Here is a 14,478-nt window from a genome sequence, read left to right on the forward strand (position 1 = left end):
CGCCCTCCTCCCGACCCAGGCGGGCGGGGGCCGGGGCGGGGCGGGGCGGGCAGAGCCGCTTGGCCCCTCCCCTCCGCCGCCCTCCCCAAAGTTGCCGACTCCCCCGGGGCCGGACAGTCTTATGATCCGGCGGATCCTCCTGGGGAGGCCGGGCCGGGGAGCGGGTTCGGGCTCCGAGCGGCGGGGGCAGCAGGCGGACGCGGCGAGCGGGGCCAGGGCGGGGAGCGGGGCAGCGATCGAAGCGGCGGCGGCGGCGGCGGCAGCGCCCCGGGCCCGCCGCACCTTCCCCTCCGGAGAGGGGAACCGCTGCATGGGGCCGGGGGGACGGCCCTGCTGCGCCGAGCGGCGGCGACGGCGGACCCCCCAGGCGGGCTGGGGCTGAGCCCGGGGCCGGGGCAGGGGCTCCGGGGGGACCATGCCCCGAGGCCGGCCGGCCGCAGCATGGCTCACGGGCCCGGCGCGCTGATGCTCAAGTGCGTGGTGGTCGGAGACGGGGCGGTGGGCAAGACGTGCCTGCTGATGAGCTATGCCAACGACGCCTTCCCTGAGGAGTACGTGCCCACTGTTTTCGACCACTACGCAGGTAAGCCTCTGTTCTGCTCACTGAGGGGCTGATTCCCGGCCGGGAACTTTGGAGCAACTTTGGCTGAGCCCCCTGGCTGCCTCCCCTGAACATGCTCCCCTCCCCCGCTGTGCCCTCTGCCTGGCGGCCCCACCCCCGAGACCAGACTGTGCCTCTGGTCACCCCTCAAAGCAACTCCCACCCCTCCTTGTCTTCCCCCCTCGCCCCTTCTTCCACACTTCTCAGTCCCCTGAGCGCCCTCCTTGACCTTCCCACGGTCGCTTCCCTTACTGCCCCAAACCCCTGTGGGGGAGACAGCTGGGGACACTAGGGTAGACGTGGCTATGGGACTTGGGAGAAGAGAGGTGGGTAGCAGGAGTGCACATTACACCTAGATCGCATGCCACTTTGGCAGTGAGCTGAACATTAAAGGGGGGGTGCTCTTTCCCGGGGAGCACCCACATGTCTCCCCGTGATTTGGAAAGGGGGGGGGTCCTGTAGGAAAAGAAATTGTTCGACCTCAGGTTATTGTGAGCTTCTCTTCCCACCCCCACTTCTGTCCTTGCAGTCAGCGTCACCGTGGGGGGCAAGCAGTACCTGCTGGGACTCTATGACACAGCTGGGCAGGTAAGTGTCTTGGCCTCTGGCCGGTTCCTTTACCTCCGCCTTTCGCCAATTCTGTGTGACTGTGAAGGGGCCTTCGGAAGCTGTGGTGTCTAGGTGGGAGGGTGTGTCTTCCAGAGGCCCCTTCGGGGATCGGGTCTTTTCTCAAGTCAGGAAATTAAGGTAGCAAACTGGAAAGAAAATGCAGACCAATGTGAACCCCCGGGATGTGAAAGTTTTTTGACAGTACGGGTCGTTATGTGTGTTGCCTGGTGTGTGGGTCCCAACTCCTGTTGCAAAGTGGCGGCAGCCAATGGTGAAGCGCTCTTATTTTTAGTTGTTGGTGACCAGGTCTCCCCCTCACAGCCTCTGTCTGGTCCCTCATTGGTGAGTGGTCTGCCTGCCCGAGGAGCCTGATTGGTGGGAAATGGCATCATCTAACATGATGGGAAGGCATTTGGTTCTCGTTATGTTTATTACAACATCATTGCACTCTGGGACTCCAGTCCCTGAAAACGTAATTTGTGGTGTTACCAGAGAACCACAGGGAAAAAGGAAAGAAACAACAACCCTCAGCCACTCCCTGGGGTGCGGAGTGGCTAGGGTTAAGAGTTCAGCTTGAGTCCTTCTTCCCCCTGGAGGGCCAGGTGACTGTGTTTTCTTTGGAGAGATTATTGTGCAGTAAAGAAAGGAAGGCTTCTACCTTCAGCCTCTGGCTAGTGGTTGCAAACCAGAAGGGCTAGGCTGTTTTCCTGAAGGATAAAGGAGTTTTTTTTTTTTTTTCTCTCCCTGACCTAGTGCTACTGTCTTGCCAGACCCACTTTCTTTCCTCTGCGGCTAAGGTGATGAAGTTTGCAGAATTCGTCTCTGCTATCTGGCCCAAAGTCTCGGGAAGAAGTTTCTGTGTATTGTGCAGAGTTGAGGACCCTGAGGAGATGTGAGCCACCGAAGGGCTATGAGTGGCTCTGGGGGAAGTCCAATCATAGAGTTTCTTCTTTATTTTCAAAGCCAAGCGGTTGGGGGCAGGGTTAAGAAAAAAGAAAGTAAGAAAAGAATGATCACTACAGATACTATATGCTAAATATGTGGTTTTTGTTTAGATTTGCCTTTTGGAATTGTACACTCTTAGATTTTATATTGAAGTCTAGAAATATCTTGTGGGTTGGGTTGTTTTGTTTTGTTTTGTTTTGTTTTTGGTGGGGGGAGGAGGCTTGAAATGGCCCTGATTTCTAAACTGTTATGGGAACATCTGAGGATGGAGAAGTACTAGTGATTCAAAGGGCCAGAGGATACTCCCTTTCATCGAGGGTGCCCAGGTCAGTGCAGCCAGGTCTGATTCTCAGATTTGGGGGCCTGGTTTGGTTATTCTTTCATTACCCGCCCCCCAATCTTCCTCAGTTATGGAAGGCAAGGAGTGGAATTCGGTCAGATACCACCAACTTTTAAGTTGTGTTGTTGATAGGGAAGACATTGACATCAGTTGACAATAGGGCATTTTGGGGAGGAAAGTTTCTAATTTTAACTTTTCATACTACCTCATTCTGTTGTCTCAGTGATGGAGTTTTAATCATGCACTTAGTTTAACAGGACATGTGAGTGTCGGAAGTCTATTCATACAGAGACCCAATTACTATCTAACCACATGCCCATGTTTGTACATCCCAGGTCACAAAGCTCACAAGAGCTTGCTGCTGAGATAAAGGCCCTCCAATCACTCCAATTTGAGGTCCTGGGAAGTGCCAAGATCCCCCACCCCCATAGGCCAGATTGTTCATGTGCATAAAGTAACCTGAGGTTTTTGCAGTCATTCTCTTGGTGGTGGTAGACAGGGTGGGTCAGGGAGGATGCATTCAGGGGTCTTGTGCCACCTGATACTTTTGATTTGGGGTTAAAGTTAGTGATAATTCATTCCATTGGTAATAAGGAAACTTAGCCATTATCAGGCGATGCAGTAGGGCTGTTGTATCATACTAAGCTGTTGTATCATACTCGGGTGTACAAAAAAAAACCATTTTAATTAGGGACCCATTGCTGTGTGAATGTAAGAGTTTGGATCAAATAATTGTTGATGCATCTTACATAGATTTCTGTGTTGATTGTTAAAAAAAAAAAGACCGCATTTCTCTATAAATAGGTATGAGATTCCTCTTATCATACCAATAGTGCTGAATAAATATATAGACATTCATACACATACTTACCTGTGGAGGACTTTCGGCCAGATAGATAATAGAGGAAAGCCTATAGGGACCAAAACGTCTTGAGTTTAGATCTCTACCTTGTATGCAGTTCTGGCTGAGTTATTTACTTTCTCTGTAATAGTAAAATGTAGATAATTAGCATCTACACTGCAGAGATGTAGGCTGCCTTAAATTCATTAACCTTTGCAAAAACAGTTGGCATCCACAGTTCTTTGTGTACAGTAGGCGTGCAAAACGGTATTACAAGAAATCACTGTGCTCTGTTGTAGGCAGTGTAACAGGGGTGAGGGGGTCATAAATGGAAGAGGACATATGTATCATACCTAAAGTTGATAAATTCTACTAGAGGGCCCGATCCTGAAAGTATTAGCAGATGTGAGGAGCCAGAGAAATCCTTCTGGGTTCTGTGTTGGCATTGAGAAGCAAGGGCACGTGTAGGTTTCTGTTGGTTCATTTTTCCCAGAGACTGAGGGATGAGGAGAATCATAGCACTGGGAAGCACTTGCCTTCTCTCCAAACTGTTTGCTTGTGTGTGTGGGTGCTTGGCATACCTACTTGAAGAAATGCAACCATGCCTCCTCCCTCAGGGTGGCATACCTCTAGTCCGCTTTTTCACTCTTGGTCTTCTTGATGACCCCGGTCAAGTCTAAAGCCACAAACATCATTTGCCCAGTTGACATATTAGGAATCTACGAGTAGGGCAGGGTGCTTAGGTGGTGACCTTTGGCCTTCTTGAGCAGGCTGCTGGCTTCTTGACCTTGGCTGCAATTAGCAGAGAGACAGAGACAGAAAGTACGGGAGTGTGCTGGACATTCGTCCGCATCATGCGCCTTGTATAGGGACATCTCTCAATGTTCTTCTCACTCTAAGTATTGCTCCTGATGGGAACTCCCTCCCCTTCTTGGCTGAGCCCCAGGGTGGTCCTAGGACAGCATGCCATTTTGACTGCCAAGTTTTGGGGTGGAAGTTGACAGAAGCACCTTCCCCTACCCCCCCCCCCGGGTTGTGTTGGGGGCCATGCACAGAGTTCTGGCTTTCTGCCTGTCTCCTGTCTCCAGGGGAACTTCTCCTTTTGTGCCTGGCTTCAGGTCTTTGGTATAGGCTCTGCATTAGCCCTCTACCTGCTCTGTGAAGGGATTAGAAAGGAGGGGTTGTCCCCACTGCCTCTACTCTTGGGAATGAAAGGAAGTGGGGAGCTTTCCCTCTGCCCAAAGAGCCAGCAGGGATCTGCTTGGCAGGCTGCATCCTAGCTCTGGGCTCCAGGCCTGATCTCTTAATCCTTGGCAGGGAGGCAGAACTTGATGCTCTGAGGAGGGAAGAACTGAAATCCAGTTTATGCCAGGTCTCAGAGCACGGACACTCTGGTGGGTATGCGGTGGGGTGAGTTTGGGATCCCCAAAGTTGTAGATCTGGCCACTGTCTCTGTGTCCAAGTTCATGTGTATGCTTTAGGTGCACCATTGCTGTATCTGGCAACTTAAGCATCCGAGTTCAGGGTTGCATCCATGAGAGCTATAAATATCCTTACTCCAGTGTCCCCCGGGGTAGCTTTCAATGACAAATGAGATGTGCTTCACACTTGCCATACATAACCCAGCAGCTGTGGCTGGTTCCCCACCACTACCACCCTGGGAGCTCTCTGGGTACCCAGGGAGGCACTTCCTCCAACAAAGGGAACATCCACCCAAGGCAGCAGATGGGAGGTCTCTCCCCTCTTCTGCATTTCATGGGGCAGCACCCAGGAACTAGCATCATGGGAAGGGGTAGGGAAGGGCAAAGGTACCCCAACACAAGCAGTGCCTCCTATCTTTTCAGGTAGAATTTGCCAGAAAGGAAACAAGCAAGCAAGTGAACTGATGGGAAAGAGATATGTGAAACAGAAATAATAATTTTCCTACTTCCCTGTGCAGAGGTAGGGAATAGGAAATAGCCATTCACACACCCTCTTCCCCGCACTCCCCACCAGGGCCTCAGGTGTCCTTGGCCCCACATTCCATCCTGAGAGTTCGAGGATCCTTGAGGCTCTTTCTAGATATGACCTGTGACAGGTGACATGGGGCAATGCACCTCTGGTTTGCCTTGGTAACCCACTATAGTTTCTTGTCTGCATTTTGCCAACCTTTGTAGAAGCTATTTATATCCCAGGCTGCACTGTGTCACAAGGGCATGCTGCTTTCCTCCTCTGTATTGAGAAGGTAGGTGGCTCCTGTTCATTCATAAGTTGTCACTGTCTAAAATACACTGTGTTTTCCTGTGTGGGCCACTGGTGGCCTGTTTCAGCTCCAGCCTGGGTCCGAAGGCAGGGACCTTAGGGTGGGGGCAGTGCCTGATTGTGCCTCAGACCTGTTTCAACCTTTTTGGGTCCTTTGATTGACTTCCAACATGATTCTCCTGAGGTCTTGTGACATTTCCAGACTTTAAAGTTTCCTGGCTGGTATGCTAAGCATTAAGTATCAGTGCTATGGACATACCAAGGTATTGCCTCGCCAGCCTTGGGGAGCTGGAGGGCCGTGATATGGCCACAGAGCTAACTTATTGTGTGTGTGTGTGTGTGTGTGTGTGTGTGTGTGTGTGTGTGTGTGTGTGTGAGTGTGTGTGTGTGAGTGTGTGTGTGTGAGTGTGTGTGTGTGTGTGTGTGTGTGTGTAGTACTGGGGTTTGAACTTGTAGCCTCATGCTCAGGTCAGGAGCCTTTTGGAGAATTGGACTTTTGTGGCTTCATTGTGGAATTTGGGATCTCAGGGGATGAGAGCAAATGGCAAAGCCTAGCAGCTCTCCATGGGGGTATCAGTTTCTAGCAAGAACACATGTGTTGGCAACAGCAGGTACCCCCAAGGCCCCAGACACAGCAGTGATGCTGCAAAGAAGAAAAAGGCAGAGGCAGAAAAACCAGGCAAAAAACTACAAATGCAGCTTTAAAAAGAAACAATGATTGATGACAGTGATAGGCTAGATTTCCTTTTACACCCTAAGGGGGTTGGTTTTGCCCTAATTTGGCCAGCTTTGGTTGGGGAGTGGCTTTCTTTGCCCTCAGCACTTTCTTGTTCCTCTTTCGGTGCCCATTACAGCCACTCTGCACCCAGGGAAGCCAGCAGGTGGTAGGTGACCTTCTGTTTCAGCCCTTCACATGCTCCAGCCCCAGTGAGTGGTCTAGGGCCACCAACTGCCATGGCCTCTGTGGATGCCTCATACCCTAGCCCAGCCCTGGGCTGGAGAGGTGCTGTATATCCTCCCTCACCGCATCCCAGAGTGCAGCTCAGTGCCCCATGGTGCTAGGCACATACATCTTAAAACACATTTGTTCTCATTTGGCTCTCCACTTGCTCAGCTAACGGCTAACCCATGGCTAAGAGCACCTGGTACAGCCTCCTTTCTGCTAACTGAGCTGTTATCTCTGATGGGAATGAAGCAGGCGTGTGGACAGTGCATCACTGCTGGGCTTGAAGGGTACCAGGCTCAGGCTTTAGCATCTTCAGGACCTTTTACTCCCTGGTCTCCTGAACAGGAAGTAGTAGGAAGGTGTGTTTTGGATTCTGCAGATGAACATCAAATTCTCTCCGTCCTTTTGTGTGGCTGAGATCAGTCCACCGGCCAGCTCCCCTCAAGGACCCTGCCTTCCTCCCTCAGCCTCTTTCCTTCTGTATGGGTTGGGGGAGACAGTTTCACCGCCTCAGTTCTGGTGATACCCCTTTGGTGGCTGCTTATGGTCCAGCCTTCTGTAGGAGAAAAAGGAAGGTGGTGAGACCCTGGAACGTGCGTTGTGCAAATGGGAGGCTGGAGGACAGCAATGCTGCAGGGTGGTGAGGATGTAGGGAAGGGGAGGAGGCAGGAGAGCAGGGCCAGCCAGAGTGGGCTGTAGAGTCCTGGCCAGGCTCCGCTGCTTCGCACCAAGAGCCTTCACCTCCCCCCCCCAAGCTAATGTCCTCATCTGTGCAATGGGGTTGTGACAGTAACTCCTAGTAGGGCTTGAGAGCCAAATCACAGCTTCCTAGGGACTTCCTCCCGTCTTAGGGTGGCCAGTGGGGCTTGGGACAGCTTTGTGTCCGGCTTTCCCTTCCAGTCACTCACCCATTCTCCTTGCCCACCCCCAGCAGGTGTGTGCACAGCAGCTTGTCTCTCTGTGCCCTAAGTGCTAGTCTGAGAAGCGTGGTGCTAAGTGAGGCCATGAAGTAAAGTGTGTGAGAGAAAGCTCGTATCTTGGCAAGGGTGTGAGAAGCAGTAGAGAGAGGGAAGGCATGGGGGGTGGCCCACTTGTATCTTTATGGGCATGGGATCCTTGCTCTCCCTGGAAGCCTGAAGTATAGCTTTGATAATTAAATTATGGACTTTCCTCCTCTGGATGGACAGCTTAGTAATTAGAGAGATATTAATGTGCTGCTTTGTTGCTTGTTGATTTTAATAGAAAAGTAAGTGGAAGAGGAGGAACCCTCCATTGTTGCTGTTTCTTTTGTGGTGACTGGGTGACTGGTCAGGGAAGTGAGCCAGCCCTCCCTCCCTCCCTCTCTCCCTCCCTCCCTCCCTCCCTCCCTCCCTCCCTCCCTCCCTCCCTCCCTCTCTCTCTCTCTCTCTCTCTCTCTGTGTGTGTGTGTGTGTGTGTGTGTGTGTGTGTGTGTGTGTGTGTGTGTGTGAAACCGCAAGGTAGACTTGGGGGGCTCAGCCTTGAGTGGTGTTTGCCCATAGAGCAATTGTGGCCTCTTTGTTTTCTCACCTCTGTGAGTCATGGAGGTGAGTGGTGTTTGCCTTATTTTGCAGGGTCAAGGAGGTTAAGTGGCTTGCTCCAGGCCATGTAGCTGGTGACCATTAAAAGGCGAGTTTCTGGGGCAGGCCTTTGGGCAGCAAGTCCTGGGTCTTCATGTTAACAGTTGACACTAATCAGCTTACCCGTTATCAGATGTCTCCTTGTCCCATGGCACATGCTCTGTTGTTGACGATTTCATGCAAAAAACCCCAATCGCTTCTCTAGACAGGAGGACTGGCTTCGTAGATGGGATGCCAGGGGCTGGTGCTGAAATTGCTCCACTAATGTTGTCCTGTGTGCTCTTGGGACTGTTTTGTCTATTTGCCCACAAACCACTGTACTTCTTTAAAAGGGGCATTGTGGTGATATCTTGCTTGAACAAATAAAGCCTGTCTGGGGGTCAGAGAATGGAGCTTGCCACTAACTAACCGTAGAGGTCTGGAGGCTTTGTTTGTTCACACAAGATATCGCCACAGGGCATGTCTGGGGTGGCACTTGTGCCACTCTGCTGATGAGAGGGTGGCCGAAGCTTGGCGCCATCTGCCTTTCGTCCTGTGTTGAGCTGTTGTGGACTTCCCTCAAACCCAAGGGATAGCATCCCTCTATGCCCCTTTCTGCTCCCTGTGCCCTGTTCTGCCCACTTGACTGTGGTTGAGGATATATCACACAGTGGCTACTCAAGCCTCCCTTTTATCCCTTTCCAGAGTTTTCTTATTTCTTATTAGGGGAAGTTGCCTCTTCACAAATGTGTGTCTGGGCCTTAGGGTGTAGCACGAGTAAAGAACTTGCCTATAATGTACTTGACAAGAAATTTTCTCTTTTATCTCAAAGTCCCCTAAATGCATCCCATATCTTCACCTGCCACTTGCTGCCTATGTCATTTGCCTGCTTGGGCCATCCACATTGCCACCACTTTGTCCATGGGTTCCCAGATCCCCTAGCTTCTGGCTTTCCATGGTAGCTGGCTGATGATAGCATCTCTCTATAGCCAGCTAGCAAACGGTCCCTGGGCATCACATCTGGGCTGGGCCTGTGATGGAAGCACAGTGGGACCTGTTTCTGGGGTTGCCAAGGAGGCCAGTGTCTGCTCTGCTAGCAGTGAATCCCCAACTAAGTCAAAGCAGGGCTTCCCAGGTAGACAATGCACTGACTGGATTGAATTCTACATGTGCTGGCTTCACAGATTGCTGGGGAAGTTGTTAGGCATCTCAGATCTTAAAATCCACCCCCATCTCCTAAATTGCTGTTAGTCCAGGCTGGACACGTGATTCTGATGGGGCCAAAAATGTCAGAGCCGCACAGACACTGTGTGTAAGTTCTGGCATCTCCTCTCAGGAAGCTCCTTACACACTTACTACCTTACACGCCCTTCCAGTATCTGGGGAACATGACTGAACTTGATGTTTAATCTTTTTCCCTCCTGACAGTTGCCAGGCCTCCTTCCTCATTTTGGACCTGTGTTGGGACTGTCCACATTTGCTTAAGGAATGGAGCCCTCCCAGCCCACCTATGGACACGGGAGAAAAACAGAGGCAGGATGTCATGTGGCAAACCTTGGCTCCATGAGCATGCTGTGTGTCTTAAGGGTGTGCAAATAGTAGACTCCACAGGTATTTCTTCATGAGGTCTACAGGCCAAGCCACACGCTGTCCTGCACACTGAGTAGCTTGAGAGGGCTGGCGTCCTTAGCTAAGGTTTGTTTGTGATATCAGACCCTGTGCCCCATAGGGGTGGTGGCTTGGCTTTGTCTTGGATGGGCTGTGACACCTGTTGGTCTTAAACCTCAGGCAGGTCACAGTGGCTGGAGGCAGAGGAAGTGCTGTGTTGCTCAGCACCCACCTTGGCAGTAATGGCCTTTTCCTTGACTGACTTAATGTTCTCTGAAGTGACCTCTTTCTCTATTCCTCTCTGCCCCCTTTCTTTCAAATGTTATCTTTTTGTTTCCTTAACAAAGACAAAACAACCAACTTGTTCCAGTGTAAAAGTGCCATCCTTTGAATAGCACAGTGGTTAGGATTATGAGTGAGTTGACTCTGAGGGAGCCCCTGAGTGTCAGAGCCGCCACTGATAGTGTTCAATTATGACTCTCCAGGTCAGTTAAAGCTCCATTTGCTCTAATTGCAAATGGCTGTCCTCCCCAGACAGCTAGGTCAGGGCTTGGCCACTCTTACTACCCCAAAGGTGTTTCTAGAAGCTTCCTTGGCTCTAGAGATGATGCTGTATGTGGGGAGAGGGCAAAGGAGGGGCAAAGCAGGGATGGAGATTTCTGTTCCCCACACTGGGTACTCTGTCCAACAGATGGAATCACCCAGAAATCTAGTGCGCTCAGCAGCCCCCTCCCTTTTGAGGTTGACCTATACCCCACTTTTGGAGTTTAACTTAGTAACTGACTGAGAGACAACCTGACACTTGGCTCCTTTCCTCGGTAGATCTTCATTACCCATGAAGATTGTTGAAGTCCCTTAGCAGGGAATATGTGTGACACAACACTTTATACACAGGGTTTGGAAATCCCCATAGGAACTAGGTGAGGGTTGGATCTCAGAGACCCTGTTGGTCAAGTTATTGTGGGGGAGGAAAATCCTGACTTTCATAAATGGCTGTGCCATTTGGAAGAGGATTCTGACCTGTCTAGACATTATTGAAGGCTTTAAAATCAGCTTGTAGGTGGTGGTTTTAATGCATTGCTCATGTAAGCACAACAGCACTTGCTGCAGGGCTCAGGAGGAGACAGGCTGCCGGCTCCATTTGGATATACTACTGGCTGTGGGTTTGAACTGTTCTCCAGTGAGTCTAGACCCACAGATCTATGCCTTCTGTCAGGTGTGCCTCCAGAGCGGCCTGTGGAGATGAGAGGGAGGTAGCAGAAAGGCTGTATAGTTTAGGTGGGTCTAGACAGTGTGGCCTTCCTGCTAACACTTGGGTAACAGAGGTATCAGTAACCCAGCAAATGGGTGAGGGCCATTAATTGCATCAAACTGGTGATGTATGTATTTACTCTTGCTTTAATATTTAAAGCAGAAACCACAGAACATTTTTATCACCGCCTGCAAGGAACTTCACACCAATCCTATATCCCCTTCCCCAGCAACCATCCATCCACTTCTGTTTCATAGATTTGCCTATTCTGGGCTTTTTGTGTAGCTATCTGTTCTTTTTATGTCTGGCTCTTCTCACTTGACATGTTTTCAGAGTTCATCAGTATTGCAGAAAGTGTCAGTATTTCATTCCCCTTTAGCTTGAATATCTCTTTTAGTCTTTTTCCATGGCCATTCTCTAGGTTCTGGGGACCATATAGAGGGCAGGAAAACAATGCAAAGCACTGCTGTCCTTTGACCCCCCCCAAAGAATGGGGCCACTGTCCCCCTTCCTGTCCAGTATTCTTGTTCCCTTTGCACTTTAGTTCCTGGTCTCTCTCACGTCCATCCCTACACTAACAAAATGCGTATCCACTGGGGTTTCCACTTTGTAGGAATGGTTTATAGAATTGGGAAGATGTAGCCAGGTGTTGGAGGTGTATGCCTTTAATCGCAGTGCTCAGGAGGAAGAGGCAGGCAGATCTCTGTGAGTTCGAGGTCAGTCTGGTCTACAAAGCAAGTTCCAAGACAGGTTCCAAAGCTACACAAAGAAACTCTGTCTCAAAAAAACCACAAAAAGAGAGAGAGAGAGAGAGAGAGAGAGAGAGAGAGGGAAAGAGAGAGAGAGAGAGAATTGGGAAGATGTGTACACAGCTGACCAAAACACAAGTAGAAAATGAAGATTCTGTGAAAATGAGAAAAGTGTCACAAATATGTCCACCCAGGCAGTCTCTGTAGTTCCCTCAATTTAGTGGCTAGTGGCTTTATTGGAAACAGTCATGGATGGTCAGGTCCATGGGTCTGTATTGTCTTGTAAGAAAGAAACAAGAGTCTTAATGAGGATGCCAACAGGCATATAGCAGGAAAAAGACAAAGATATAAACCAATAGGCCACAGAAAAGTAAATAGCCAATAAAAGTCCATTGTGCAAAGATATGCAAATAAAAAGATTTTTTAATCTATTGGATTGGATAAGATAGGGAAAACTGATAGCCAAGAGACAGGAAAGGTAATATTCTACCAGGCATGGCCAACCTGGCCTGGGGGCTACATGTGCCCTAAGATAGCTATGAACATGTCCTAGAAAAACATTATAAACTTATTTAAAACATTCTGAGATCTTTGTATGTGTGAGTTATTTTTCTTCAATTCAGTTACTCAGTTCTTGTGTGTGGACAACAGTTTGGTGCTGATGTGTCCAAAGGTTGCGCATACCATGTTGTTGGGAGTAAAACCCGCCCCAGCTAGTTTGGGGGTATTGGGACCACGCCTCTTGAGTTTGCAGCGACCCACTTCTCTGAATTTATACTAAGACAACACTGAGAGTGCATACAGGCTTACACTGCGTCACTTACAGCGGTGACCAGCTAGCTATACACTCATTGGTGAACAGTGAAAAGGCAATTATTGAGCACGGGACGGTGTATATTAGGATAATAGCAGCCATTAAGAACTGCTTTCACAAAACTGTAAAGAAATGTAGACAGCTGACGATGCCTGCAGTACGGTGGGGGGAAATGGATTAAAACTATAAACAGCAATAATTGCAACTTTGAAAATGTACACATGTATAATAAACAGAGGGGAAACTTAACGAAATAGTCAAAGCGATTGGCTCCAACTTGTGATACTAGTGAACAAGTTTAGAAATTTACCCCTTTATTCTGTTTTCCCCGGGTTTTTTGTTTGTTTGTTTTTTTTGAAAGTCGTTTTATTCTTATTAAAGTTTTAATGTAGATGGTTTAAGAGCCAGCAGTCCTGAGAGGGCCCATTAAGGAGAAACAAAAGCGTTCTCTGTACTTGTATAACAAGAATGAGTCCCCTCCCATGTGATGGCCGCCGTCCACACCCAGCTGCTTATTTCAGTAACAAACATTGTCTTCACTTCACGCCATGATGCTCCAGCCCTCTAATGATACCAGATTCCCAGGTACCCTCTCCAGTGGTGGGTTTGTAGTTTCAGTCTTACCGGTGATGAGTTAGTGACTAGGTGGGTTCTGTACACAGGGTGTTCCTGTAGAGTTGGGGATTGGTTTCTTCTCTCGCTTAGTTTTCATGGCACGCCTCCCGTTTCACTTTCAGCCTGTCCTTCCATGTGGTCACCTATGTCCTTCCGTTGTACTCTCCTTGGGCGTATCCCTTGTGAGCCTTCTTCCACTTGCTCCTGATATCAGGTGCCTTTTAGATGCTGCACACGGGGATTTTCCCCGTCTCTACCTTGCTAAAATCCCCATCTGTGTTTGGATTTCCTGCCTTCTCCTTTAGTTACTTGCTCTGATGGAGGACGTTATCAGTTTCCCAAGTCAAGCTTCATCGGGGGCAAGTTTTTGGACACTCTGTGTAGCTCTGGCTGGACTGCAACTTGCTCTGCAGACCAGGCTGGCCTTAAACTCAGAGATCCCCCTGCCTCTACCTCCCAGTGCTGGGATTAAAGGTGGGTGCCACCATCCCCTGGCCTAATTATTGTTATTGTTTCCTTTTAGACTTGATTGACAGTTTGAAAATTGTAAACCCCCCCCCCCTTTGGCATTTCTGTTCTCTTCTAGTTTCTGTTTTGCTTTTTGAGTCTTGTGCCAACTGGGTTCTTGATCTGCCTTCAGAAACCTGGCACTGGAAACATTCTAGACCTCCGACTTCACCCTCCTGAAATGCCATGGATGTTAGCTGTCGGGTGGTGTCCAGCTGGCAACTGCACCCTTGCATCTAGAAATTTGTATTTTGCTTCTGGGAAACTTTTGGTTAATTTCTTTGATTTCTCCACATCCTGTTATGTCATGTCTGTTACCTAGATTCGAAGGCCAGAGTTCCTGGAATGTCTTCTTAATTTTCTCATGTTGTATGGTCTCTGTGTCATTTTGCTCTATTTTAGGGTTATTTCCTCAATTTTATTATTTACCACTATAGCCCTATTTTTTTAAAAAATGTGATTCTATTTTTAATGTTCAAAGGCCTTTTTTTGTTTTCTGGATATACCTCCCCCCTTACCCCCTGCCTTACTTTTCTAGGTGCATTTTGTTATTTGAGACAGGGTCTCACTATGTAGCTCTGGCTTGCCTGAACTCACTGTGTAGCTCAAGCTGCCCTCACAGTCAGATCTACCAGCCTCTGCTGCCTAAGTGCTGGGATTTAAGGTGTGCACCCCCACACCCAGCATTTGGTTTGTTTTCTGGTGAAATATCTTCTGTAATTTCTCTAAGGTGTTAATGCTAATCCCTTTGGAGTTTTATTAACTTCAGTATATTGATCTAGTTTATTATTTGTTCTTGAGTTTTTTATTGTGCATAACTTAGAAATTAAATG

At 49.2% G+C, this 14,478-nt stretch overlaps 1 protein-coding gene across 1 annotated transcript in view; it reads left to right on the forward strand.

Annotated features, from left to right (window-relative positions):
- Positions 1-247: 247 nt before the first annotated feature.
- The window catches only part of Rhoq (ras homolog family member Q), a 34,332-nt gene continuing 20,101 nt past the window's right edge, over positions 248-14,478 (forward strand). The window contains exons 1-2 of the mRNA XM_051175218.1: positions 248-583; positions 1,131-1,189. Coding sequence (XP_051031175.1) covers positions 442-583; positions 1,131-1,189 — 201 coding nt within the window. The 5' untranslated portion in view covers positions 248-441. The remainder of the gene's footprint in view (positions 584-1,130; positions 1,190-14,478) is intronic.

Source organism: Phodopus roborovskii, unplaced genomic scaffold (genome assembly GCF_943737965.1).
Source record: "Phodopus roborovskii unplaced genomic scaffold, PHOROB, whole genome shotgun sequence".
Lineage (NCBI taxonomy): Eukaryota > Metazoa > Chordata > Mammalia > Rodentia > Cricetidae > Phodopus > Phodopus roborovskii.